The sequence below is a fragment of the Poeciliopsis prolifica genome, unplaced genomic scaffold (genome assembly GCF_027474105.1).
Source record: "Poeciliopsis prolifica strain line A6 unplaced genomic scaffold, Auburn_PproV2 SCAFFOLD040, whole genome shotgun sequence".
Classification (NCBI taxonomy): domain Eukaryota; kingdom Metazoa; phylum Chordata; class Actinopteri; order Cyprinodontiformes; family Poeciliidae; genus Poeciliopsis; species Poeciliopsis prolifica.
Genome location: NW_026562415.1, coordinates 2,993,207 through 3,021,162, shown reverse-complemented (window position 1 = coordinate 3,021,162; position 27,956 = coordinate 2,993,207). Strand labels below are relative to the sequence as shown.

General features: G+C 40.1%; 1 protein-coding gene across 15 annotated transcripts in view; it reads left to right on the top strand.

Moving 5' to 3' along the window:
• Nucleotides 1-27,956, top strand: part of LOC129375531 (ELKS/Rab6-interacting/CAST family member 1-like) — a 118,091-nt gene that overhangs the window by 1,749 nt on the left and 88,386 nt on the right. For all 15 annotated transcript variants that reach the window (XR_008607644.1, XR_008607643.1, XR_008607642.1 and 12 more), the window contains exons 2-6: nucleotides 6,393-7,196; nucleotides 9,146-9,223; nucleotides 9,569-9,724; nucleotides 25,069-25,325; nucleotides 25,421-25,592. Coding sequence is in view for 11 of the 15 variants with exons in the window: in XM_055054684.1 (XP_054910659.1) it covers nucleotides 6,699-7,196; nucleotides 9,146-9,223; nucleotides 9,569-9,724; nucleotides 25,069-25,325; nucleotides 25,421-25,592 (1,161 nt within the window). In the remaining 4 variants the exon portion in view is untranslated. The remainder of the gene's footprint in view (nucleotides 1-6,392; nucleotides 7,197-9,145; nucleotides 9,224-9,568; nucleotides 9,725-25,068; nucleotides 25,326-25,420; nucleotides 25,593-27,956) is intronic.

Genomic DNA, 27,956 nt, shown 5'->3' with positions numbered 1-27,956 from the left:
GATGAAAATTGCTCCTAAAAAGGACTGGATCACCTTCACCTCTTGGTTTCCTCTTGTTTAACCAGGCAAGTTGACTGTGCAAACACATTCCTATCCCTATAATAGGCCTGGAGGAGTTCGGCTCTCCCTCTTGCTCTCGCCTGAATTAGTTTTGCACTTCCCTGCTTTTGTGCTAATTATCAAGTCTCAGCAGTACATTTACTCTTTTTTTTTTTTGGCGCAGGAAAACAGCAGCCAGGATTAGATAAGCGGTGCATAGATATAGAAAGGTGACGTGACCTGGGAACCTTTGATTATGCGGGCGTTTTGCTTGCGTCGTGAGTTCACTTCCTGTGGCCCACAGTAGCCTGGAACTGATCCTATCTGTTCGGTATCGGTGTTGTGCTCTCCCGTGTTTATACCTCCTACTGCAGGCAGAGCTGTGCAGACTGAAGAGAAAAACCTAACACAGACTGTTGGCCGTTCGTGAAAAGAGTTTCTAACCTACATAAATCAGCACAATTTCCACAATTTCATCAATTAAAACAAACCGACCGGGAGTTGTTTGATGCCTTTAAACTTTAAAATTATGGCTCTAAAACATATGAGTGCGTTTAGGCAAGTAGTTATTTACTGGTAACTATTTTTCCTATCTTACTTAGATCGTCTTTCCTATTGTGAGGAAGGATAGAGAGAAAATAATCATTTACTTCCAGAAACAGGAAGTCGTGATTTACTAAAACATTTTTAGATACTCTGATAGATAAAAGAGGTTTATTATACTTTTTAATTGTTAATTTCAAAAGAATTGTTGAGGGGGTCGATAATTGAAGCAGTATTAGAACATTTATGCTGTAATTTAAAGCTAATTTTCGGTTTTGTTTCTGTAACTTTGAGTGAACTGAAATTACTTGATGAATTTTTCAGCATTTTTCATTTCATGATTATGCTGCTGCATTAAAATATGAATTTACCTTTAAACTTTAGACACTGGCGAATGTTACTCATGACTCGGTCCAAGTTGGAAAAGTTTGGATTTTGGTGCATAATTCGGCAGCAAACCGTCATAATGATTTGCCTTCAGTGTTGTGCCCTTACACAGAGACGGGGCCTGGAATGACGCCCAATGACAAACGCTTACAGCCAAACAGCAAAATCTCTATTCACTTCACTTCACGTCAATTTACAGCTGTGCAAAATAAATCCCAGTCTGGTCAAACTCTGATATGGTGGGAATCTGCACTGGGGCTCATTTTGTGAAGACAATGGATAAATGAAGTAGATTAGAGTGTCTGATTTTTTTTTTTAAGCACTTAAAAAAATAATCTGGTTGGTGCTTAAAGAATTTTGGGAAGGTTTGCTGAAATACCTAAAGGCAATACTTTGTTTGGTAAAACATAATTTGCATACCTGGGTTGACTGTTGTTTACAAACCGATCCAGCTGTGCAATTTATATTTCTCTGTATCCCATTTTTCCCCCAACGCAACACTATGATTAATTGAAAAAGCTTCATCTGTCAACATCTGCTGCTTTTGGCAGTGAACCAGTTGAGCTTTATTTTCTTAATGACTAGAAAACATCTTAATGCACTCCTAACCCGATTACTGCGACGTTAAACAAGCATAAACAAAAATATTACTGACATGGTTATTTAATTTGCAAATATTTATTGCTGTCACAGTAGCTCTTTGTGATGTGGATTTTGTTCATATTGATGTTAAGATGATATATTATTAGACTGAATATTACTAGTTCTGGAAAATTAAACTCTTTCCACATTTGTCAAGGCTGTGTAGGAATCCTGGTATTACTCTGTGGATCAGCATTTTTACAAAAAATTGCACAAGTTGGGAGTTTTTCCATTCGCACGTTGTAGTTTGATTAAACAAGATGCTCCCTCTGTTGCTTCTTAATTTGCACAACTGCTTGCTTGTTGCCCAGACATTTCCCACGTGAGGAGGAGGCCAAGCAAGCCCACCGTCAGGATTGTTTTTGAAGAAATTGTTGAAAACCACACAGAAGCAGTGCATTCTGCGGGAGTGAATAACTTCCTCTGGTTTCACGTTGGGTTGCATTTATTTAAAGCTGCAAAAACACTAGAAACCACAGAGCAGCAGAGATTGTCCACTTTGAAGCAGATAGTTGATCCGGATCTATCATTACGCGAATATTTCATTTCAGTAACTCCGTGTCGTTACTGGAGAGACGCAATTTTATCTTGCATAGAAAATTAAGGCAAAATCCTTGCATGTTGTTTTTGGTTCTTTTCCTGACTCCGTTGTTCATCTGTGGTTCCACTGAGACAGATCTAGTACAAGTACAAGATTGAGTGTTAGCAAACGGTGTGACTTTACATTAGGAAGCATGAGAGTTTCATTATTTCCTGAAAAGTAAGTTTTATGTTATGAGTTTTCACTCACAACTGCAGAAGAAAAAGGACGCTAACATGACTCCACATATTTTTTTAGTAGTCGTTCATTACAAAATTTATTCATCATGACAAATGACTTGATTTTTGTTGCGTTTTATTTATTCAAACGCAAAACAGGAATCTTAAGACAGAAAGCTTGAAAATCACTTTTTTTTAGCTGCTTTGAAACTGTTTTTAGGAGAATATCATGCAATTTGTTCTCCTCTGAATTAGTGAGCTCAAATTAAAGGTGGAGTTGTCCTAAATTTCCCATTGTCAGATTATGATTCTGGAATGAAATATTATGCTTTAGGGCTTTTTATACATCTCTACCAGGGGCGTAGAAAACAACTGTTCTGTCAACACTGCTGTTGTTGTTGTTGCTGCAGAAAAAGAAACAGTGAAAGTTGAGAGAGCAGAGACTGGTGAGTGGCAGGTAATCTCCTTAAATCATCAGACAGATTACGCTCAGAACAAGCACAGCTTCCTCCGCCAGCGAGGCGAGTTGGGATGACTCAGTCAGATATACAGCACCAGCGAGTCCTTTCAAGCCACTTCAAATCTCAACGGGCTGACAGGAGAGCAGAAATATACATCATGAATAAAATGTGTCTTCATTGAGCGCGGATCCTCAGGCGAGGCACAAACTTTGAACGGAGGAGTCAAGAGGAAGGACTTCTTCTTCGTTGATGCTTTTCTTCCTCTTCCTTGGGAAGAGGAACGGACCTGGAGGTGTCACAAAGAATGGGGTGAAAAAAGTCATTTTTTTCTCAGTATAACAAACCATGATCGGCACTGACTATATGTTCAATCTGTTTAATTAAATGCTTCCTTAAATCCTCTTTAATCAGGTTTTAGTCTTAACAGTAAGCACTTGTGTAGTTATAGTGACAGACGCTTAATAAAGCAGATTCAGGCCACAGTTAACAGCTTTATAACTGTATGCTCTATTTCCCAGTATTTTCCACGTAATATTAGATGAAATTTGAAACCAAAAGCTTGAAACAGAAATTTAATTCATGATCTAAATGCTCTTAATTAAAACTGAGAAGCAATACACTCTACTGTTGCAGAAGCATTACAACGTTGATTATTGCAGTTTAAAAATCAACAATAAATTGACATTGACTAACGATAAAAAAAAAGGCATTCTGCTCAGATAAACACAAATCTAAAACTACAATATTAGCAGATTAATTACGTACACGTACGAAAACCAGCGTTGTTTTCAGACTCTCCCCCTGCTGCTTTTTCTGCTCAGCAAGCAAACTTAAACCTTTTTTTAAATCTTATCTTACAAGAGCAGCGGTTGAATATCCTACCAGATTTACCCCTGAGGGTGTTTCATATCTGCAAAAAGTCAGTGGTCGAGGTGCAACTCTTTAAAAGACACAAAATCAAATTGTGGATTTTGAAATTTGTTGGGGTAACTGGGTGTGTTATTATTCCAGCCTGGGGGAAAAAAAACCCATCATTAAAGCCCCCAGATTAAAATGACAGTCTTGCCCTTTGAGAGTGAACGTAAACTGTCCTCCAGCGTTAGCAGGGGATCGCGTGATTCAAGTATTTTCTGTATCTTTTTACCTTTGACCCCTTTATTGATCACCTGTTTAGAAAAGATCAAGGAAACACTGCAGATAACCCCAGGCTCAGTCAGCATCTAAAACCACCAGATAGAAATCACCCACCTGTGTCGCACACTGGTGGGTTCTTCATGTGACCCCCAGACTGGATGACCTGAAAGCGCAACAAGGCCGGCGTGTGTTGTGCTTTCCACGGGGTCAGTGAAAATAAAAAGACGATTGTGTGCTTTGTATAATCATGTGATAAATAAGTGACTCTAGCATGTGTGGGGGGTGTTTGTTGAGTAAATGCTTCAATAGAGCCAAACCCTCAGCATGTTTAGACGCTACAGAGAGAGAATTGGGACGTTGGTGTAGATGTTATCTACAGGTCAGTAGGTTCTGAAGGGAGGAGGAGCAGCAAACTCCCAAACCAACACTTCCTCTCAATTCTCAACAGATTAGTTATAAACTAGGTTTCAATTTGTAGTCTTGAATTTATTTAATTTATGTATGACATAGTTAAGGGTGGGTGTTTATCGTATGGTTTATCGTGATAAATGTATTATAAGACGTTTGATTTAATGTTTCCATGATAAATTCCAATTATAATGATGTTTATAAGACCCCAACACTGCCCGCATTGTCGGGATTGCTATTTTTCCTATTTTTCTTTTTCGTCAATAAATGGAAATCAATGCGAAAATATGATTAAACGCAGTTGCTGTGTGTAGGTCGGTGATACAAATCCCACGTCTTTGTGCGACTGGCGTCTTCAAAAAGCTTTTTGAAGTTTGGGTTTGTTCCTCAAGAGCATTATGATGGCTGTGTCATGCGGTCAGAGCCTTACAGTTACAGAAAAAAGTAATGCATTCCACTTGCCACTTTCTTTATTATCTTAAGCACCACAGAATGTCATGATAAAACATGACACATCCCCCAAGCCTAATTGTAGTCAAAGGAAAGGTAAGAGATATTCATCCACTGACCTGCCTGATGGATTAAACTTTTGTATTTATACTTTTCATGAATTGTATGTTAGTCTATGTACATCCTAACTGTAGATGTTTCTTTCTAGGTGTGTGTTTTTTGGCCTGAGGGGAGATGTAGCAGATGGTCCTTGTTTACGTGGCGTCCCGGTGTGAGGGTGTGTTCGGCTTTACTGTCTCTCTACCCATTAAAAAAACCTAGATAAAAAAAAAAAAAAAAGTCACAGGATTCTGACTGTAAAAGGTGTGAAAAGGGGCAGGAAGAGTCGAAGGCTTCAGCTGATGAAATGTTCACCACTGCAGTTACACACTTACAAGAGGCCACATTTTCCTGTCATTTAAATATGCAGAGGCTTGCCTTCCCGTAAGGGGAGAATCTGGATCAGATGACTGGTTCGTGTGTCCAACGGTTCATGTGTTCGCTGAGCTGATGGTGACTTCATCGTCTCCAAGGACACATAACGGGCCTGAGCGTTGACTCATTTTAAGAGAGAAAATTTCAAAATGCTCCTTCACTCTTGACATCGGCTCAATTCAACCCTGTCCACAGGTTGGACACTTCAGGAGACCTGGGAAATTAGAGCGGCAGATTATCAGGCTCGGATTTTTATGTCACAAAGCATTATCAGAAAACATGTCGACCGAGGCAAAAAAAAACGTTGATTCAAAGGGCAACAAAAAGCTAATCTCATCACCCAGAGGGGTGCTGAGGAAATGACACGTCTCATTATTTTCACTGCTATGGAAATTAGGAGGATTATGATTGACTTAATCGGTTTCTTTTTAGGTTATTCGGTTCATCCAACACACATGAGCTATTTCCAGGCTGTCATGACAAAATGTAAATTTTTTGGTGTTTGAGACATTAGTATGACAATTAATATTCTTGGCATCGGCTGTAATTGATTCAACATTGCGTATGACCAACAAAAAAATAGCACATGGAAACTATTCATTTATATTTAAATTTGCGGCTTTCATTCATTTTCGTGCTTAGACGGAACACTGTTATATTTTTACTGCGTATTTGGCAAATTTTGTTCAGGGGAGGCATACACCTATTTTAAGGTGCATTTACATTGATCAAGGGGCACGACTGCAGATCGACAGTTTGGTGGTTGAAGCTTGGACATAATTAACTTTTCTAAAGAGGGAATCAACCAAATTTATAGTCACTGATTATCGATCATAACTGTTTATAAATTGTCTAAAGCTGCGCCGTGCCAACATTGTATTTCAGCTTCAAAGTGCTAAGTGCTAAGTGTTTTTGAGGAGCTGTACTCGTTCATATCCTTACATTTCCGCATTCATATATATTGATTTATTCATGTGGTGAGCAGAAGCAGAATTTTCTGTAAAACTCAAACCCCCAACCTGGTCAGATTTATTGTGTTTTTGCTTTCCCTGATCTTTCCTAATCAAGGCTCTTTGTGTCTCTCTTTCGTTTCAGTTGATCCCATCATCCCAGGCTTTGTGGATCACCTCTCCCTCTTTATATAAAGAGATTCCCCCGTTGATCGCTACTTCATAACAAAGCCTATGGATTACAGAGGGTGTTGGAAAGGCTTTGATCACAGCTATGTCAATACTGTGACCCAACCCAAGTGAAGAGGAGCTTCAGTTATTTATTTTATTTTGTGCTGTTTTTGTGAATCAGTTTGACCGGTACTTTCATCGGTTACATGTTTTATTTGATCAGCTGCTTTTTTTGACCCAAACACTCTCGCGTGCAGAACCCGTCTCTCCTTCTGCCACCATGTACGGTAGCTCCCGTTCTGTCTCCAAGCTGGACGTCGTCGGCTCCAACGGTAACGGCTCCGTGTCTGGGAGTCCCGGCCGCTCGCCGCGCCTACCGCGCTCCCCCCGTTTGGGACACCGACGGAACAACAGCAGCAGCTCTGGCGGCGGACTCACCGGCACGGGAAAGACTCTGTCCATGGAGAACATTCAGTCCCTGAACGCTGCCTACGCCACCGGGGGTCCCATGTACTTCACCGACACAGCCGAAGACCCGGTGGGGAGCATGGGCAGCGGGCTGAATCCCAGCGCGCCCAAAAGCACCATGACCTTGGGGAGAGCAGGAGCCAGGGTGCCGTATGGGGTGAGGGCAGCGGTGATGGGGAGCAGCCCGAATATAAACACAGGAGGTGGGGGGAGCAGCGCCGCCCTCCTGCCCGCTGATGCCATAGCGTTTGGAGGGGAGCTGCAGAACCTGCCCCCACAAGCAGCCACTGTTCCTCACTCCCTGAGACAGGTGAGACTGCTGACCTTTCACCTCGTTTATGGGCCTCCGCCCTAACACCAATAGTCGTGACAAGAAAGTTTTACCATATGCCAATATGGTAAAACTGTCACAATAACAAATTTTGCTATACAATAAGTTGTCCCAGAAGTTATTGCGATAAATGATGATATTGTTGTTTTGAGACCATTTTCAAGTAATATAATAGAATTAATGGCACAATAATGCAAGAACACGTTCTCAAGGATCCAACCTTTGAATTCTAATAAACTATAAAATATTGGAACTGGAAGACATTTTAAATATCCAAAATAAATAAATAAAACAGAAACAATAAATAAAATGAACTACGTTCAAAATTATTCAAAGATAATTCAATAATTTTGAATTATCTTTGTTTCTTTTAACTTTTTAAAAAGATTTCTTTCTTTTAAAGAATTTTTGATGCGGTTAATTGATTTATTGTTTAGTGTGACTGACAGGCCTATATGGAATACACGTTTTTCAAATTTCCATTTGTAAAGAAGCTTGAAAACATGGATTATTTTCATTCTTCTTCATGTATGGAATGAATAGGAAATTATTGCACATCACCATATGGTGCTGTTGCAGTGTTGCTTTCTTTAATAACTAGAATTGCTCTGGCCTGTACTTTAACTTTCTGAGTAAGCTTGAGACCAAAATGTTTTCTGTTTTTAAAAAAAAAATTATTTAAGGATCAAAGTGTTTTCTAAGCAGATGATAGAAAGTTTGTAAGAGCCCATGCTCCCCACCGGGTCTGTTGTCTTTGTAACGGTAGACTCCTTATCTTCCAGTCTGATCATTAAATATAAAAGAAGGACTCATTTCTGGTTGCGCAACACGATATTTAGTCACGCGGATAAATTTTGCACTTTTCCTGCGTGAATCCGGGATGTGGGAAGTCTGAACTGATTTTAGGCCCGCCGTCTTTAATAGGTGTCGTTGTCTTCTTTAACCACCCTTCAGCTGAGTAAGTCAAGAACAATGTGGGCATTCTTACATAATATTTAAGGTCTGCCCTCGCACTACCTCTGCACCATGAGTCATAACCTGAGAGCTCATCTTCTCTAGGTGCAGCTCTCCTCTGCAGATAATAACATTTAATTATCTGCAGGTAATTAAATGTTAAACAAAACAAACCGAGTGTCTCTCAGCATCTGATTTACTGTAATTTCATTAGCTGGATTTGTTTTGTTTTTTTACTTGCGTTATGTTCATTTATGTTTATACCTGGCATGATTTCGGCAGAGCCAAAGTAGGAATCTGTTTGTTCATGAAAAATAAATCCAGGATATTTTTAATTCTTTAATATGCTGCTAATGTCAGGTTGGCTTAAGAATTCATGCAGGGAGCATTTTCCTCATAAATACTGAATTATCCCAGGCAGTAAACCCTTCTGTTCTTCTTCTATTGATTTTAAATGTTTGCTGTGTCACGACTTGCCAAGGTTTCATTCGTCTTAACTGCATTAAAGGACTGCAATATAAGAAACAGCCAAGACTTTTATTTAAGTTTTTTGTCCAGCTGCAATTCACAATGTCGGCACCTTACATTGAAAGAGTTTCGTCGATGAATCATTGAATCATAACTAAATTGTAATAGCCCAAACACCAAATATATCTTAATATGCACATTGGAAACCATCTTAGCTCTACTTCTGACACCAATATCCACAGTATTGTTTATTTCCACTTTTTCAGCGTTTCAAAACGCCGGGAAATTAAAATTACATCTCAAGCATACCGAGTTTGAGAAGGTAAAGAGAAAGGGACGAGTTTGTGAAAATAATCCAGCTGACTGATGAGACAATTTGATGCTCCAGCTGAGAAGATGCTACGTTTTAAGGGATAGTAATGTTGTAATGCTGCAGCAGAAAAGCATTATGTGTCTCTAACTGGAAAAAGAGACACATTTTAAACGGTTTGTTTGTGCTTTTACAGGTCAGAGAAGGAGCAATGTCAGACCTGCAAACGCAGCTAAGAGAAGTGCTTCGAGAAAACGAGCTGCTGCGCAGAGAGGTACGCACTCTTTTTTATTTATGTCTTATAAAAAATGTATACATTTTTTTCTTCTTAATGTTGGGAAAATTCAGTTGTCTTGAATTATATTCCCGAATATAAAAATAAACACAAGGCTTGAACACGTGCTTTCACAAGGGATAACATGTTGACATGTTTACACGTGATGCCTTATAAGCCACGTGTGGAATATCATGTGATGCATGTGTTTTTATGTTAAATTTCACATGTGTGATTTTGCTCATGTGAAAATAGTTTGGGGTTGTTTTTCTTGAAAGTAAAACCAAAGGGTCGCTGTATTATCAAGCAGACGAAGTGAAAACGTTTGCTTGTGGTTTCATGCAGCTGGAGGGCAAAGAGTCCAAGCTGAGCTCCTCTATGAACTCCATAAAGACGTTTTGGAGTCCCGAGTTGAAGAAGGAGAGAGCGCTGAGGAAAGATGAAGCCACAAAGATGGCCGTGTGGAAGGAGCAATACAGGGTGGTGCAGGAAGAGACACAGGTAGGAAACTTTCAGCTTGTAACCTGTTTGTTGGATCTTTTTAAAGCCCCCCAGGTCCCCTAAAAAAAGAATAGCTTACTTAATGATATTGATAGTGAACAGATAACACTGAATACACACTTTTTTAGTCTTTTTGCAGGTATTTTTTCTAACATCACAGGTCTTAACCTGTGATGTTAAGACCTGTGATGTCTTAACATCACAGGTCTTAGTCTATTGGTCAATAGACTAAGACTATTGACCAATAGTCTTAGTCAATTTGCTGAAAAAGTGTTATATTCTGTAATTATTCTGCAAAATTTGGTATTTCATCTTCCTTTGGTATCTTTTCTGCCCCTACTAAGAAAACTTTGCATTTAGCTTATAATGTACATTATTATAGGAGCTCGAGTGCTTTGGTTAGTGGTGTGACTTGGTCTCAACTACAAAACATAGTTTTATTACTGAGGTATTAGTTCCACACCTCAAATTTTGCACTTTTAAAGACTTTCTGTGATTTTAAACATGTTTTGTCCTCTGAAAAGCTCTGAAGTAAAATATATGTTTTTAACAGTTATTGCTCTTGGTCAGTTTTGTTAACAGCAAGTTGAATTGTCTTTCAAGCATTTTATTTAGATAATGTAAGATGCAAGATAAAGTAATGCATAATTGTGATGTTGTTTTTAAATCTTGCATTTTAAAGTCTGAAATGAATAGCATGCATTTGTATGTAACTCGTCTGAGTTAAAACTTGGTAGAACTGTCTTTAACTGATGTTTTTTTCCAATCTTGTTTTCACTTTTCATCATTTACAGACATTAACTGTCTGTAAATGATGCTTACTTGTGTGGCTATTAATGATGACTTCATCTTTAATCAGATGGCGGTTACAGTCTGGCCACAGCTTCTCAGTTGGATATTGTTTTAGGCTTTAACTGGGCCATTCTAACACATAAATATGCTTTGATGTACATAAACAGCAGACATTAAAGACACTGGTGGCAGTGATAACGGGGGAGAAATGAGCTAAACAAAAGCCTAGCATGAACATGAACAAAAATGATGCTTACTTGTGTGGCTATTAATGATGATGAGATACTGAAGTAGAAGTATAGCTTCTATAGCTCTGATTTGAGGGCTGAAATTAAAACCTGTGACCGGGTGAGATGAGAAAAAGTTCAAGTGGTCTGTCTAAATATTTTGTAGGTTTACAATGACAAGAGATTATTGACTTAATTAAGTGTCTGGATCATCCGAAAACCAACAAAAGTTACAGATAGCAGATTGAAAATGCTCCCGCAGACTGCAGCCATCACCACAGGCAGGGTTTATTTTAATGGTCTGTGTTGGTAGATTTGTCTCGGTGCCGTGAGAGGAGAGCCACAGATGAGGCAGCGCGGCCTGGTTTCGGGACTCCCAGCTGTCTGTTGGTGCTGCAGCCATCTGGATGAGACAGAGACTCTGCTTGTCTGGCAGCAGGCTGAAATATTATACAAGAGATGACATGCACACATGTAGCTGCAGCCACAGCGCCTCGTTTCTCACATCAACGCCGCAAAGCCACTTCGGAGAGCTTTCTTCGGACTTTGTAACATTTATGTTGTGGTGGTTTCATTTACATGCATGCACATTTATTAAAGGTTAATTTGGAGGCAAATGTGGGACAAAAAGAAATTATATTGGAATTTGAAATTATGCAATAAGGAATTCAATCAGAACATGTTTTCTAGCAGTTTAATGAATCTTTGATTCATTCGGTTTAAATGAAGCTCCCACTGATGAACAAAAGCCTGATGAATTTATTAATGTCTCATATAGCTGGTCTGCTGGAGCTGCCCTCAAATTCATTTCCCTCTGGATTGGTGTCAGTGCTGCAACAATGAATAATCACACGTTTCAACATGCAAGCATGTCATCTCGGCTTTGAAATGAAGAAGTATTCCCTGTATGGATATTTTAAATCTTGTTTTCACTTTTTTTTCTGGTCATCTCTTTGTTTTTCTTTCCTCTTTCACTCATGAACCTTCTCTTCTCTCAGCGCCGTCGCGTCCTAAGTCAGCTCTCCTTACTCTGTCCTTACCACTCAGTCTTCACCATCATCTTGGTGTTAGAAATAGGATTAAATTACCTTCCAGAAATTTTAATAAATATGAGTCCAGACACATAAAAGCCAACTCACTCCCCCGCTGAGGAAAGCTCATCTCTTCTCCACCCTGTGCCTTTTCCTCCCTCCACACTTCTCCACTTTCACCTCCTCATTCTTGCCTGGCTCATTATCTTCATCTCCTTTCCTCCAGCTTTTTCCTCTTCCATCTTTTCTCCGTTGTATTCTCTCGACACGCTCCCTTTACTTAATATTTATGAAAAATCCAGCTTTTGAATAAATTTATTCAGCGGACAAGTTGGAAAGAAATATATCTCAATCATCAAAATCACTTCTGCTACAAACATTAGTGTCCCATGCTGGCAATGCTCTGTCCAACTACCTTTCTGTCAGCATCTCCTCCTCTTAAAACAGTTCACCTGCTGGAAACACTTTGACCTTCAGCTTGCCCCACAAGTTTCTTTTAGGATTTGTGTCTGGAGACAAAAATATCCATAGAAGAAGACTGAGTGTGTTCCAGAAGGACCATTCCTGTGTTTATCTTGCCTTAGTATTTCTTCATTATCCTTTGAGATGGTCCAGTGACGACCTAATTTCAACCTCAAAGAGTTCAGGCACTTTTCCAACTTTTTCAGGGCCTGTGGGATTGATACCTACCTATGATTATGAAGAGCTTTTACACGTACTCTTCCCAAAAGGGTTAGGGCATGCACACCAGTTAAAATTGAGACAACGGATTGGTGTAATTCCTCCAAAAGATGTTTCTGTTGAGAAGTCTTGATTTAAATTTTGATCAAATGTAAAAAAAAGAAACAAGCATCCTTCCATATCCTTCCAGGGTTGTGAATGTGTTCGTGCTTTTTTGTTGAAAGTCGTAGAGGTTGTTATAGAAATTTGATGACTCCAAGATGTCGCTCTTTCCTGCAGTTCTCCCAACAGTGAATTTTGGAGATTTACTTTATTCTGCTACCATCATACAAAGAGGAGCTCACCAGCAATTGTGCCCCAACATATCTGTTCAAACAAACTGGAAGAACTATTAAAACAGCTGCTGCTTAGAGAATATCATGCACAGCTGACTGACAGCACAGCAGCAATGAGGAAAAAGAAGCACCTCTCACATAGGGAGAAAACAATGACCTGAATTTAGTCCAGAAAAACTGGCATTTTATCTTAAAAACCATCCCGAACCTTTATTTTATCCACATTCAATAAACTTTTGCTCGTTGCACCTTCTACTCCTCGTCACAAGACTTTCCGTCTCTCTTCTTTTTTTTTCCCTCCAACTGATCTTTGTTCTATTGTCATTTCACTCCCACTACCAGATTCCTTCCCTGTCACAACCAACACACACTCCCCACTCTCCATCTGGACCCGTGGAGCCGGTTCACTCCAGAATTTATTACAAAACATCGAACATGCGGCCGTCCCACCATATGAAGCTTTCAGTCCGCTGGCGTCTCTTCTTTTCGGTGTGGTCATTCTCATTTATCTCCTTCAGCGCGCTGCCTTGCTTTACTTTCTGCAGTGTGTCCAGAGCATGCGTGTGTCTGAATGTGTTGACTCGATTCGTTCCACCTCTTTGATCGCAGAAGGTAAGAACAATGTTTTGTGCAGAAAGGAGGAAAAAAGTGGGAGAAAATGGAGAACTTGAAGGAATGTGTGAAATGCACATATTTTTCCCTTTTCCTTCACTCTCATTGGCCTGCAGTTTTGCCTCTTGTGCTCCTTCCCTCAAACCATACAGATACTCCGCCACAATTACAAGTCAAGCAGCAGGAGGAAAAGCATCACTGCTTTCATTTGACTCCTCACTCTCCCCATAAATCAAGTTTTGACATCTTTGTGCGAGTGCATCGTGCTCCTTCCTTGGTGCAAGTTCGTCCCGGCCCTAAATCACAGCAGCTTGAACAATAACCACTCTGTCCGTCCGTTTCTGCGAGTGCGAGATGCAATCTATCATCTACTGTACTGCGAACGAGGCGCGCTGACGTCAGAGGCACCACGAGTGTGAATGTGCGCGAGAAAGTCGGAGGGAGGAGAAAGGACTGTGTTCGGAGGCAAAGTGAACGTTTTTACCAGCTGAGTGTGAACTTGCATGTTTCCACAGATGGATTTGTATGCAAAGGGTCAAGACAAATGGGCTTTAGTGTGCCAAAGGATGCAGACTTACTTGTCTCTTATATAAATGTGCATATACCTTCCACTTTGTCATAAAAAAATACATTGATGTATATAGTTCTAACATGAAAAAGATGACAAAAACTGGTATGAATACCTCTGTCAAACCAGAAGAGTTTCTGAGCACAGTAATACTCTGTTTTTATATTTCTGAAGTGGTTTGTGTTTTTATGAAAATTGAAGAAAATTGGTTGCTGTTTGATGTAAGAAGTTCTTTAAAAAAAGTGTTTCGAAGCCGAAGGAATCTGCTGCATTGTGTTGACTGCTGTGAATAATTTAAATGAAAAGCGTGCTGGTGGGAAATAGAAGTCTGTTCATGTGTGTCTGTCTCCAGATGGAGGAAACTTTAACCTCCGTCACAACACACAAGTCTTATTGATGGAGTTTGCTACATGTCTGCAAGCTCAGTTGCTCATGGATCAGAAAGTACACATTTATTAGCTCTGGAGGTTCAGTTTTAGATGTAGGGAAATCAAAGCAGCAGTGTGTTGCTGCATGTTGGCGTGAGTTTCACTCCAACAGACAGTTGAGCACAGCGCCGGTTACACCTGGGCAGCCCTTACCTCCAGGTGAGAGATCGGATGAGATGGACGGAGATGAGATGGAAAAAAGGAGATTCTCCTTCACCCTTCTGCCTCATCCTGTCATCTGTCTTTTCCTGTGCTGGAAGGACGGAGAGAGAGCGAGAAACAGAAATCAGAGCATCAGTCCATCCACCCAACTGGTCTGTTTTTTTTTCTTCTTGCGGTGGAAATGTTGGAACCATCATTTGACTGTCGAATCTGACTAATTGTTATTACAAAGTAAAACATGGAGTTGGTTGATGATTGGTTTAAAATTTTGTAAGTAAGCAAATGACAAGCGCGCTGCCTTGCGCCAGGAGAGAAATAATGATTTTAGAGTTTGTCAAAATCTATGCAGTGCAAGAAACTGCACTCTAACACATCATGTTTCATCATTTCATATTACTTTGTACTGCATTATAGTCGTCTTTCATTATGTAATATCTTTGATCGTCTCTTTAAACATAATCATGTACATTTGGAACTCATATGACATGTGAAACTAAGGCTAATGTGGGAAGAAAAACGCTTCCTGCTCACTGTTAAGTACAGTGGAGGATCTGTAATGCTGTGGGTCTGTTTTAGTGTGTGACATCATGCACTATTTAAATAGCAGATAATTTTAAATCCTGTTGCTCACTGCCAAAATAACTGGAAATTTATTGTCAATGAATATTTCATATTACAAACCAAAAGGTAAAATCGACACAGAAATGATTTCTGCATAGATTTTACCTTGCAAATGTAAAACATCTTAGTGTGGCGTCCGGGTTTTAATTATTAGAAGTAAAACTGGTTATTTTGTTTGTTTCGCTGAAACACATTAAAGCGAAAACGGCTGCCAGAGTGATTCACAACGATTCGTATCAGCTTTTTTTTGCTCCCTGAGTGGCGGCTTATAATCACTTCAAATCACTTAATGTTATTATGCCGGAATCCCATTTGTGCATCTTGCAGTTCTTATTTCATTACTTCGGCCCCAACTCTCAGGTCGTCTCCACGGAGCTCAAATCTACAGAAAATTTATGTTGCCAAAAGCTTCCCGTGTTAAGTTTCTTTTCACCGTGCAGAAATGAAGAAGGGGGGGAAAAATGGTCCCAGCAAGAGTTTGGGTGCCAGCTGGCTCTTAGAAACGCTTTGCCCAGCAATCTGTACACTGCCATAGTCGCAGAAGAAAGGGAGGGAGAGAGGGAGGTGTGGCCGCTGGTGAATAATGGATCAGGAAGACAGAGCGAAATGTAAAGTTGTGTAAAATGTATGAAAAGGACGAGAGAGTAAATCAGGAGACAGAAGGATGGATGAAGACACAAAGTGAGCTCCAGGAGGAGGGAGGGCAAGAAAGAAACAGTCGATGAGAACAAACCGAGCTGAGGAAGCAGATGAAACGTCGAGATCGGCCAGATTGATGGAAGCTGATGTGACGGGAGGGAAGAGAGTGGATGAAAAGACTTGTAGGTGTGGGTTAGCGTGAGGGGAAAACAAGGATGCCAAATTGGGAATAAATCACAATAAAGCCTGAGATGTTAAATTTAGAGTAAAAGGTCGCTTTTTGTGGAATCTAGAGACCTGCACATGAGTGTTTTAGTGGAAAACATTGATTGATAGGATGTGTGAAAAAAAAAAGCCGAGCATGCAATTTACAGAACGAGATGCACTGAGAAGTTTTTTCACATCGCTGTAGATGTTCTTATAATCTATGTCTCCATGGTGGATATGTTAGATGTTAAGTATATATACATATTTTAATGAATCATTTCACAGCATTTATCTTTTCTTGGCTAGAATTAAATTACACTGAGAATGATGAATATTGTCTATTAAATTAAACGTGTTTATTGCTTCACATTGCTTACTATCAGGTGGTATGCTTTTCTTCTGTATTGATTTGTGATGCCAGGAAAACCAACAGAATGTGACACGGATAAAGAAATTATGATGCATTTGAATGTCTGAGCACACAGGTTGATTGAGATTCTAAATAAGTGTTTTTTCCCTTCCTTTTCAGTTCAGCGTAGTTATTTTTTTGTGTTTGGGCTTGGTTCACACCCTGATCTTTCTTCTGCAGAGACTTCTCCGAGCTCGTGGTGACCATGCATGCATGTCTATGAACAGCTGAAGCCAGATATTGACATACTTCGTATTAAAAAAACACAGAATTGCATTAATCTTCACTTTCTGACATGAAATCAGACAAACTTGTTTGTGTTTTAAGACAGTTAGGATCACGGTCATCATGGCTTCAACTGTATATTCTCTACTGTATTGTTATTGTTTCTTTATTTGTAATGCATGCGAGACATCATTTGGTTTCTTATCATTATATTTATTTGCACAAATCTGTCATGTTTTATTATTATTTTTCAGTCTGATATTTTCGCAGCAACAGAATGTCGGGAAAAGCTGTTATTGCAGACAACATTGGTGGTCTGAAACTTTCATCTAATCTCGGCTTCTGCACAGCAAGCAGTAAGGAAGCTGATGCTCAGTGGAGGAAAGACGAAAAAGAAAAACATCTGAGCGTGATTTTGTTTGTCAGGGTGAATATTACACTGAGCGGCCCAGAAGGAAGCAGCAAGCCGGCTCAGCAGAAATGTTTAAAAGTGGTGCTTTTGAGCACAGAAACAATCCTTGCTCCATCTCTTCGTGCTCCTTCTGCTCCGCTTGAGAACCTATGACTCATTCCTCTCCTGTTAGGACGCTCTGTGTGAGCCTGTTCACTCTCTTTGTGAGTTTAGACCCAAGAAACAACGAGAAAGCGATGTATTTACTGCTGTTGTCCCTGTGCTTTGCTGCCTGCCTGAGATTTAGAAGTGTTTTTCCACCTATGAATGCTCATCAGAAACAGATGGTCCTTAAACCTGTGTGTTTGCTCAGCCAGGATGAAGAGATAGGTGAGAGAGAGAGAGAGAGAGAGGGGCTAAAATAAATACAGGGGAGAAAAAGGCAGATATGACGGAGAGGAGGGAGGAGATATGGATTAAAAACATGACGATGGAAATGTGTGGTGAAAGTTTCACTGAGAGAGGGGAGGAAAGGAATGGAGGCTTATAAAACTTTAACTCGAACGGGGAATCAACCCTCTGTGTTCATTTATCTGCGAAAAGAAAAGGGATGTGGAAACTGAAAGGAAAGAGAGGCTCGGTTTGCTTCACACAAGGCTGTGACTGTGATTTGTTTTCCTTTCACTCCATCCACTTTCTCCTTCCACAGTAGTGTGTCTCTGTCTGCGGTAGCCATGTCTTCCCTTATAAGGAGCAAGCCTGCGAGAAGTTTTCAGGGAGTGGACAGAAGTACAGTGCAGCCACTCCCACTGTCCTTCCACTGCTGCTCTCCCTGCTTCTGAAATCGTTGCTGTTACGTAAAAGGAACAGACTTGGAAAAATATTTAAGAAATGAAAGAGGTGCAATAACCTGGTCAAAGTACGGCCCTAAATCTATTTGGAAATCTTTGGAAACACTCATAAATTGTTCTGTGCGGATTCTCTCTGTCCATTGTGACATAGTTGGCCGAAAAATACTAAAAAACCTCCATCTTTGTCTCCTTAGGTTGCAGCAGACTATCAGCATGCTGTATCTCCATTTGGCAATTTTTACACTCTTCTCTTGCAAGGTTGCTTTTGCCCGTAGTCTGTTCTCAAAATATATTTTTTTCTCTATGTGAGCCACTTCAAAACTTCAATTTTCCTCTGCCGAGGTCATCCTGTTGTTGAATCGAATGCTGAAAAAATGTAATCCCTCTTCAGCTTCAGCTTTCGAGCCAACGCATAAAATCTGACAAAAACAGCTTAGCAAATAACCCAGGTCTGTTCTTAGTGGCTGAAAAGTTTACCTTTGGTTTCACCCGACCGCTGCGTGTTTTCCCACAATGTTCAGATGTGTTTCTTGCACACATCTGCAGCCAAACTGAAGAGTCATTTTGAAGTGATCGTAAGTCCATCCAGCTAAGTGTCCGTCCATCCACGTCAAGAACAGTAACCCCACAGCATAATGCTGCCATCACCATCTTTTCACAAGTTTCATCAGAATGTAACGTGTTCTCCCTCAAAGTTAAGGGAGATTTTAGCAAAACCCAGGTGTTTTCTTTAGCAGAGCAGGCTTTACCCACTCGTACGCACGTTTGAAATTATTGTTACAAATAGAAAAGTTTTTGTATTTTTATTTTCCATCTCTTGCAACTTTCCATCCTCCTTCCATACTTGTGTTTGCATTCACTCTTTAACTTTCTCTTGTTCCTCCAGAAATAGGCACTCATCCGTTTCAAAATCTATTTCCTCCTCCTCATTATGCTCTTCATCCTCCACCTTTATCCTCAGAGAAAGAGAAAAGTGTGTTAATCTTCCTCTTGTCTAATGCCTGAGTGGGCGATGCTTTCAAACTGCTCACGGTCATTACTTTCACACACACACACACACACACACACACACACACACACACACACACACACACACACACACACACACACACACACACACACACACACACACACACACACACACAGCATGACCACTGCTTCCAACATCACATGTGTGTCTCCGTGTGTGGGCTTCAGCGTGTGCTTGGCGTGTGTGTTTGTGTCCGTCTAAATGTGTGTACATGTGTTTTCCTGTCACAGCGTGTCTTGTTTGCGAAAACGGGGGGGAAGCATGACTCACCCTGCGAGAGCGGAATAAGCGAGGGATAAGATGGAGGAGTAATAAAGCAGGGATGCTTAATTTTGGACGACAGATGAGCAGTGGCCAGAGGGAAGGATGGAAAAATTGTCACTATATTCACAAGCTGATTTTTTCTTGTCCTGTCCTCTCTCATCTCCTTCTAATTCTAAATCAACTTCCAGTGATTGCACATTTTGATTCGCAAATTTCCTATTGCAAATAATGATTGCATGTAAGGACATGTTACTCCTGATTTGCCAGATGTATAGAGATAAAACACAAAAAAGCAGCATTGCTTAAACTAGATTATTTGGTGTGCATCATATTTTTCTTATAATTTACAAAATAATAATAAAAATATATATATGTTGTTTTTTGCAGATGATGCATTTATCTTGTTACATTTTCATAAGCTGACTTTTTGTCTTCAGGAATAAAGTCTTTTGTGCCACTAGCTCCAACTTAAAATTGTCCACCTCTTTATCCTGAAGGAGTAGTTTGAGTTTTGTCAAACCGGGGTATGTGGAGCTCTCATGAGCTGTCATTAGCTTACCTGTTGTAGGTAATACCCGGCACTTGCCCACTGGGCCGACGGTTGTAAATGTTTATTACTTTACTGCTGTTTCTAATGTAAGTTGCTCTATTATATTGCTGAAAGTAATATTTTTCATAATGATAGTATTTTCAGCTTCTTCCATACAGTTAAAGGTTTTCTTCAAAAAATGGAAACAAAATCGTCTTTCTAGTTTGCTTCTCACTTCTGTAAATGTTAAACTTGTGTTGGAGATGTTTTCCTGTGAGGAGTCCTCTGTTACTCTCATATTTGTGTAGGTGTTGTTTTAACAATAGTGCAGTTCACCACCTCTCCACTCCTTAGTCTTTCTGCCTCATGCAAGAGTTCAATCCTGTCGGGAGAAAAGGAAAAGAAAGTTTTCTTATATAGTTTCCTTTCCCTTCTCTTTAAAGCTGCAGAAGAAAGCTAAATGAGCAAAATCCGGCCTAAAAAATTAATAGAGATCTTTGGCTTGTTTTATTGATTCTAACAATGTACCAAGGCTATCTCATTTATGCAGAATACAATTGAAAAAGGTATTAATTTTCAGCACACAGATTCAAAAAATTTTATTTTTCAAGTATGTTTTCTAGTAATTTCTTTTAGCATGGGTTAAAGATGGTAGAAGCCCAACATTTTGTCAAAAAAATTAGAACAGTAAAAGGTCTGTGCTTATTTGTACAATACAGTTACAATACATGCACTCAGTCATTAGCCCGGCCACCTTTTTCGCATGAATTACTGTGTTGATGCGGTGTGGCATGGAGGCAGACAGCCTTTGGTTCTGCTCAGGCGTATTGGAAGACCAGGTTGCTTTTGCAGTGGCCACTGGTTCATCGACTTTGTGAATGTCCCTGAACTTTTGGACAGCCTTTTTTTAAGATACTGTCAAGATCGCAGTTATCCCTGAACCACATCTTTTCCTTCAACTTGATTTTACAATGAAATGTGTGAATATAACACTCTAAACTGCCACCTTCCTGAATAATAGTATATATATATATAAATACAGTATATATTTTAGAAACTCAGTTTGAGGTTTTCATTTGCTGCAAGCCATCATTATTAACACTGATTAAGTAAAGCTGAGGAATAAGTTACTCAATTTACTTTTGTTGATTTATAAATCTCATTTTCAAAGTGAAATTACTGAAATAAATTCATTTTTTGATGATATTCTAGTTTATTCTCCTTCTATGTCGTGCTTCCAGAGGTTGCTGGATCTACTATGCAATCTGCTCTTACTGGTACACTCTGGGGAGACAGTCTCCACCATAATGCCTCTCGCTGGCTAGCGCCTTGTGGTCGACCCGGCTCACCATGAGAAAGCAGCAGGGAGCCCCCTGCATGTGGGCACACCACCTGTGAGGAGGAGTCTTGAAGTGGGGGGCTGAGGGCGGGAGGCCGGGTCATGTTGATTCCTAACATCAGACTCTTCCAATTACACATTTAACGACTTATAACAACTTCTGAAACCTTCTGGAAAAAGTTGCTAGAGGTTCACAGAAAATATATTCTGATGTGATTTTAAGGGGTGTATTTCAATCATGTAGGGATTTGGACCCGCCTGGATGTTACTATTTTTTTTTCTTCATACACATACAAGTGAAAGCAAGAGTTGATTTGTTGTCTCTCTTTACTGCAGACTGTATAAGTTGTTTGTAGGAATGTAGAGAGCTTGAAGCTTTTTGCCTGTTTGGATGTTGATGTTTGGATGGGGGGTCACTGATGAATTCATGTTCAAAATGCCCAATAAAGGCTCATTATAGCTTCTGCTGACAGTGTTTTACATCATTAAAATATGAAGGGCCTACTGCTCAGAGAATCCACAATCGTTTCAGTCTGCTGTACTCGTCTGTGTTTACAGAAATGCATCTTCTCTCATCTGTGAATTAGCATCACAGAAGCGTGCCTTGCGTTTGCAGCCGACATCCTGCTGGATGTTTCTAATGTAAACATATGAGGGCTGTTGGAGAAGATTTAATCAGCATCAATGTTTAATTGGATTGATTGTTATCTTGTCTCATCTGATCAAGTCAAAGCCTTACACAGAATCTAACAGCGGATGAAACGGCAATGAAGCCGTTAAAGCGGAAAAGGCGTGCAGGTTTTCTCATAAATGAGGGTTTTGCATCAACTGCTTGAGTGTATTTGAGGAAATAAGGCGTGCAGGTTTCTCATAAATGAAATCAACTGTTGAGAGAATTAAATGTGTGTGATTATGTTTGCATGTCAGTGTTTGGACGAACTCCCAGGGTCAAAGTTGACGACTCAGTGGAAACTGAGAAGACCTTCGTCCTATCACCATCTCCCTTCCTTCTGTTTTTGGTAAACACAGCTAAACTGTTTTCTCTCTCTTTGTTTTTTCTCGCTCTATCTCTGACTCTCTTGGGTCTACATTTTTCAGTTTGCATTCAGCTTGCATTCCAGCTGCATGGATATGTTTGCTCTCTCTCGCTCTCTTTCTGAATTCTTCCCATGTTGCCTTTTGAAGTTGTGTGCCAGTCATCATACCACATCTGCTGGATTTCTTGCTGAAGTCCGCTTGATTTAATTTTTAAAATTTTTTTAGGAAGACCATTGTGGCTTTTCCCTCCATGTTTGTGTTTAAATGCATTTCTGTAACAAACATATTTAGATGCTTGGTGTGAACATCACTGGGTTTTACTCCCCTTAGGTAGATTGGTAGAAGGTTCAGGTTATCACAAACTTTTTTTGAAGGCAAATAATGCCAACCACAGTACTTTTCAGATGCGCTGTCTAGTTTTCTTAGGTGAAAAAGTCTTAACTTTGCCTCATTTGACTTGATCATCCACACGTTTGTTGTGGAGCTTGGCAAACTTTTGCTTGCCGGTTCAGACGACAGTCCGTGCGTCACATGGAGTCTTGTGAACAGTCAAACACTCATGATCGTGAACTATAGGTGCACGTTTAGTTATTTTTGTTAATTAAAAAATAACCAGTAATGATCATTTGTTTTAATTGCTCATCAGTCATGTTTCAATGTCACTCACCTGTGTTATTTGAGCTCATCGTCAATATGTTGAAGGATATTTGACAGCTGAATTGGGCATGACGCAGGATGTGTTGCTGCCATTAGGACAGTGGGATTAGATCAGAAACAAAAGCGAAGAGAAAAGGAGGCTTTTCATTCTCTCCCCTGCCTCTTGGTCTTCAGGGAAGTCCCAGAAATGTCAGCTATCAACCTATTTGAGTTTGTGCGAGGCAGCTCTACTGTCTTGAGTCAGCAACCTAACCCACATTCACACAGAGGGATACAACAGCCAGGAAATTCTTTTATTTGGTGTCACTAGGAATGTGGAAATAAACCAAGCGGGTGGGGAGAGAACAGGGACGATTCTGTCCTGGGTGTCAGGGAACATAAACTGGAGAAATTTGGAGCAATAAAGACCTTGAAATGATTCTGTTCATGCAAGCTTTTGGTGTTTGTGTGATCCCTATCTCGTCCTTTGACGTTACCTTTTCTCTCTCTTCATATCGAGAGGTTGTTTTGCATTTTAACTTCACACACCACTTTCTTCCTTTCATCTCTTTCTTCTCTCCGATCAGCCGTTGCTGCAGGAACGTGATGCCATCTTTATCGTCGTGGTTTTCCCAGCTTCTTGTTTTCTTAGTGTTGGTTTTCTCCCTCCTCTTTGCTACCTGCGTCATATTCAGTTCTGGGGACACACCATGGCTCCTAAGGTGATGACCTGGCTGCTGTTCAGGTCACATGTGGCACATTTAAGTAGACATCACCATGACATCACTTCCAGCTTTAACTGACACTGACTCAGCCCCGGTTGTGTCAAATCTTCTTTAGCCGTTCTGACTGTGAATATGCACCTGTCAGCGCGCTTTAGTAACACATCTCCAAAGATGACACACACATATGCTGTCTCTGTCAGTCTCTGTCGGTGTCTGAGATGTTGCTTAAGATCCGTTTTGATCCAAGATCGTAAGAGGCTGTAAAGCACAAATCAGTCAGGCTGCAGCATGTTGTCGTTCCACACCTCTAACTGTGATGCGTTGTGTTTTCCAGGTTCATCCTGCAGTGATTTATGCTGACAAGGATTGGGAACAGTTTTCTTTTTAATATATACGACTTCCAAATCAATAAACATCACTGCACATATTGGAGTAAGATAATTAAAGCCATAATTATGTAGAATAGTGACATCTGGCTTTGATATTGCAAATTGCAACCGAATAAATGTCCGTGCTTCTTCGTCTCATTCCAGTAGTTCAGAAGGGATCATGCTGTCAAATAAGAAGTATAATGTTAATTTTATAAAGCTGGAGTTGTTGTGGATTCTTTTCATTACTGTCTCTGGGATGTTCTTGTTATAGCAGCTTGTAGCAGTATTATTGCCCTAAAGAGGCTACTCTGCTGTACACCAGCTCCAGTGTGTTTTGGGCATAATTAAATGTATAAAGATAATTTAGATGTGAAGTTGAAGTGAAGCAGTGCACTCTATTTACACAGTAAAGTTAACAATGAGGATTGCAAATGTACCCTTATTGAAATGTGTGTATTGTGAAGAACTGCCTAACTTTTGATTTATGCATAATAATTTTAGCCAAAAAGGCACAACCACCGGATCTAAATTAATTGTATTTGATCTGTTAAATTAAGGCTGAAGTATCAAAAAAAAATATTTTTTTATTCATTTATTTTTTTAGACTGCATCATGAGTCGTGTGCAAATAAAACTTTGCATATTCTTCACAGTAATAGAGGCTGTGAAGAATATTTAAATAACAGAATTTTCCATGTTTATCAAAATAACATTTTGTTGAGATTTTTTTTTTTTTGCACATTTCCCCCCCGAATATTTCCCAATGGATCTGGGAAGTGTGTGTGTCTGTCCTCAGGAACATCAACAAACAAAACGAGCTGAAACGTAACTCCGGCGGCCGTCGTTTCAGCTCCGGTGGTTCCTATTTATCCTCAGCAGAGTAGACAATAGGATGACTGCAGCCGGGCAAATGTTCTTTTGCTCTGCAGCTTACCTCGGCTCAACCTTGTGATCCCCAGGAGCTCGCAGGTCACCAGGGAAATAGAATCCCCACATCGTGTTCTGGGATGAGGCCAGAACACCTGAGAGAAAGCAGTGCTAGCAGAACATGCTTTGTGTCAAGATGAAGGATTCATTATTATTGCAGATGCCAAACGGCGTCTGTTGGTTTTAACTGTAGTGAGCCTGAACCTGCTTTATTCTGCGACGGTTTCTTACTGCACTCTAATAATCACCTCATTTAGCATCCCTACATGCTCCCGGTTATTAACTGATTATGTCTCTGTCCTGCCAGCATCTTCAATGCACCATCCAGGCCTTACAAGATGAGCTCAGGATCCAGCGCGATCTCAATCAGCTCTTCCAATCCGATTACTCGGAGTCCGGGCGACTTGGTGCCCAGCCCATTCCCCCTCAGGAGATGACCGAGGAGAACTTCCTTCGTCTCCACAGCGAGTTCGAGCGGCAGGCCAAGGAGCTCTTCCTCCTGAGGAAGACTGTGGAAGAGATGGAGCTGAGGATCGACACGCAGAAACACACTTTGACCGCCAGGTAGAGGCGGAGGGACTCGCAACTGTTGCGTAACTTCTTCCGGCTGCAAATGCTTCGGGTTCTGCATGACTTGTGTGCCCTTCTTTGTCTGATAGGGATGAGTCAATAAAGAAGTTGCTGGAGATGTTGCAGAGTAAAGGTCTGTCGTCGCGGGCGACAGAGGAGGACCACGAGCGAACGAGGCGACTCGCTGACGCAGAGATGACCATCCACCAGCTAGAGGGGCTGCTGGAGCAAAAAGACAAGGAGATGCTTCAGCTCAGAGAGGTGTGTGTGAGCTCCATGGTGTGTGTGTGAGCTCCATGGCATGGACCTTTGGTAACAATGTGCAATTTTTAAGCAATATTTCAAACAATCATGTAGACACGTCTTATCCTGAATGATTATTTCAGTCTCTTTCCTTATTCATTCTTTCTTAAATTCTCTTCCAATTTATTTTGTCCGGTACATTTAGGATTTGTCATACAACAGCTCCCCCTAGTGTTCACAAATGTGAAATGAACAACAAAGAATACCAGTGACGCGTCATGAAATATTTCACCTATGTTAAGCACCTGCATAGATACAAAATATTTTTAATGTAATGTTTTTATTCGCTGCTTTGTGCTTTAAAACCAGTTAAATGTACGTACAGGGCTTTGGAAAACTGTTTAAACAGCTTTAATTTTTTCACATTTGGGCACATGACAACACAAAGTATTGTGAATATTTGTGAAATGGAAAAAGGTTTTAACTTTCTAGACTTGACTAGATGCTGCCGCCACCACAGTAAATAAACTCTTCTGCTAAAGTTTCTGTCTCCAACAAGACAAGATGTGAAAACATTTCAGAATATAAAATGAAATAAAATGATGTTCGACTTACATTATTAGGATACTCACTGACACTTTACAATAAAATCAGTCACACATCAATAATTACAATACAGTTAAAGTTAAACACATTAATTAGGAGTTTGTATCAACAAAATATAAATATGCCAACCTGCTCTAACTGTTGTTTCTTCGTGTTTCATGAGCATTCTGAAAATATTTCATGGTTCTACATCTGCATTTCTCCCGGTGTTTGGAGAACTGCAGGAAACCATCTCATGAGGAATTGCAACGGCATTATGCACTCTTTCAAAGATACTTCCTGTTGAGAATTTGTCTTGCTAATTTCCTGATGTACTGCTGGCGCTCCCCCCCCCCACGGGACACTTTTCACTTGACTAATTAATAAAGCAGTCCCTGCAGCATTCTGCTGCCACGTCTCCTGCACTTAAGCACAGTTCCTCCTGGGAGTGGAGCTTCTGTTCACTTAATTAAAGACCTGTTGTATAGAAGACTTACAAGAGTTAAATGTTAAAAGATTTAAAATCAAGCTGTATTTTGGAAATTAGTTCAGCCAAAGCATTGACTACTATGAGTCATTTGTGGCTTGTGTGAAATTAATAAGAGGGGTTTTTATTAGAGATGTTAATTGGAGTTTTATGCTGCTTTCTGGTCTCAAGGTTTTGTATAGCTTTGAGTTGGCAATTTTAATTTTGATTTATCTTTATGAACTATTATTAAAAACAATCAAAATGTGTAGTTTTTTTTTCTGTCCTTGATGCTAAGGTACAAACAAGTTATGATTTCCAAATGACTCAAATTTACATTCATCTGCACAAGCAATCTTAATCCAGAAGTCCTGCTTTCTTTTTCAACATTCATTCTTGCAAGCGTTATTGTGTCCTTCATTGTTTTCTTTGAAGGCTGAGGTTTCCTCCACACATCCAGTGAAAGTTATACTTGTGCATTTCTGATTCTACAGTCTTAAATCAACAAGAACAAGAGAGATTTTAGAGATTTGTTTTCAAGTCCTGCAGTCTGCTTTCGGGAAAAACCTCATTGAACGGTGAGATCTTGGTGTGTGCAATTATTTCAAACCTTCTGTGAAGTGGGAATTTAAAGTTCTTTTGACACCTTTTAAAACCCCTTATTAGAGTCATAGTCTTCTTTCTATGGACTCAGACAGCTGCCTCACTTTTATTACCATGTCCACTCTGATTTCAGCAGACAGGAGCTGATCAAAGTTTATCATTTATCACAAACAATAATAGCAAAGGACTGTTTTGAAAGAAGTATCTGACTTGGTGTGCATGTTCGCCAGCCCCTCCAGCGATCTCACCCAACTGTCTGCTTCACATGTCCAGGTTTTTGTGCTTCCTGTCTTTGTGTGCTTGCTGCTTTTGTCAAAGCATAAGAGGCCAAAGAAAAGCAGTGATGCATACTGTGTCATCTCCTCCTTCCTGCTTTATTCTGGCCCTGCCCGGCACTTCTCCCTGTCCTTTCCTTTACTTCTTGTGCCTTCACATCAACCATCGCCCTCCCCCATATACCTCTCATCCTTACTTCTGATTCAGTTGATGAGGTAGCTGTGATGGAGGAGGATCTACCAGAAGGCAGCTACATGTTTAGAAATGTTTTGAGTTTAGTAAATTTAAGAGGAGAAATTTAGCGTGGATGATGTGACGTTGTTCCAGGTTTTTACTTGGGTCTGTCAAGGGTCGTTTTTTTTTTTTTTTTTTAGATTAATCTCACAGGTTAAGATTGTGAGTGAATTGATCAATTAGCATCACCTCCGGCTGTCAGATCGGATCATACTGTG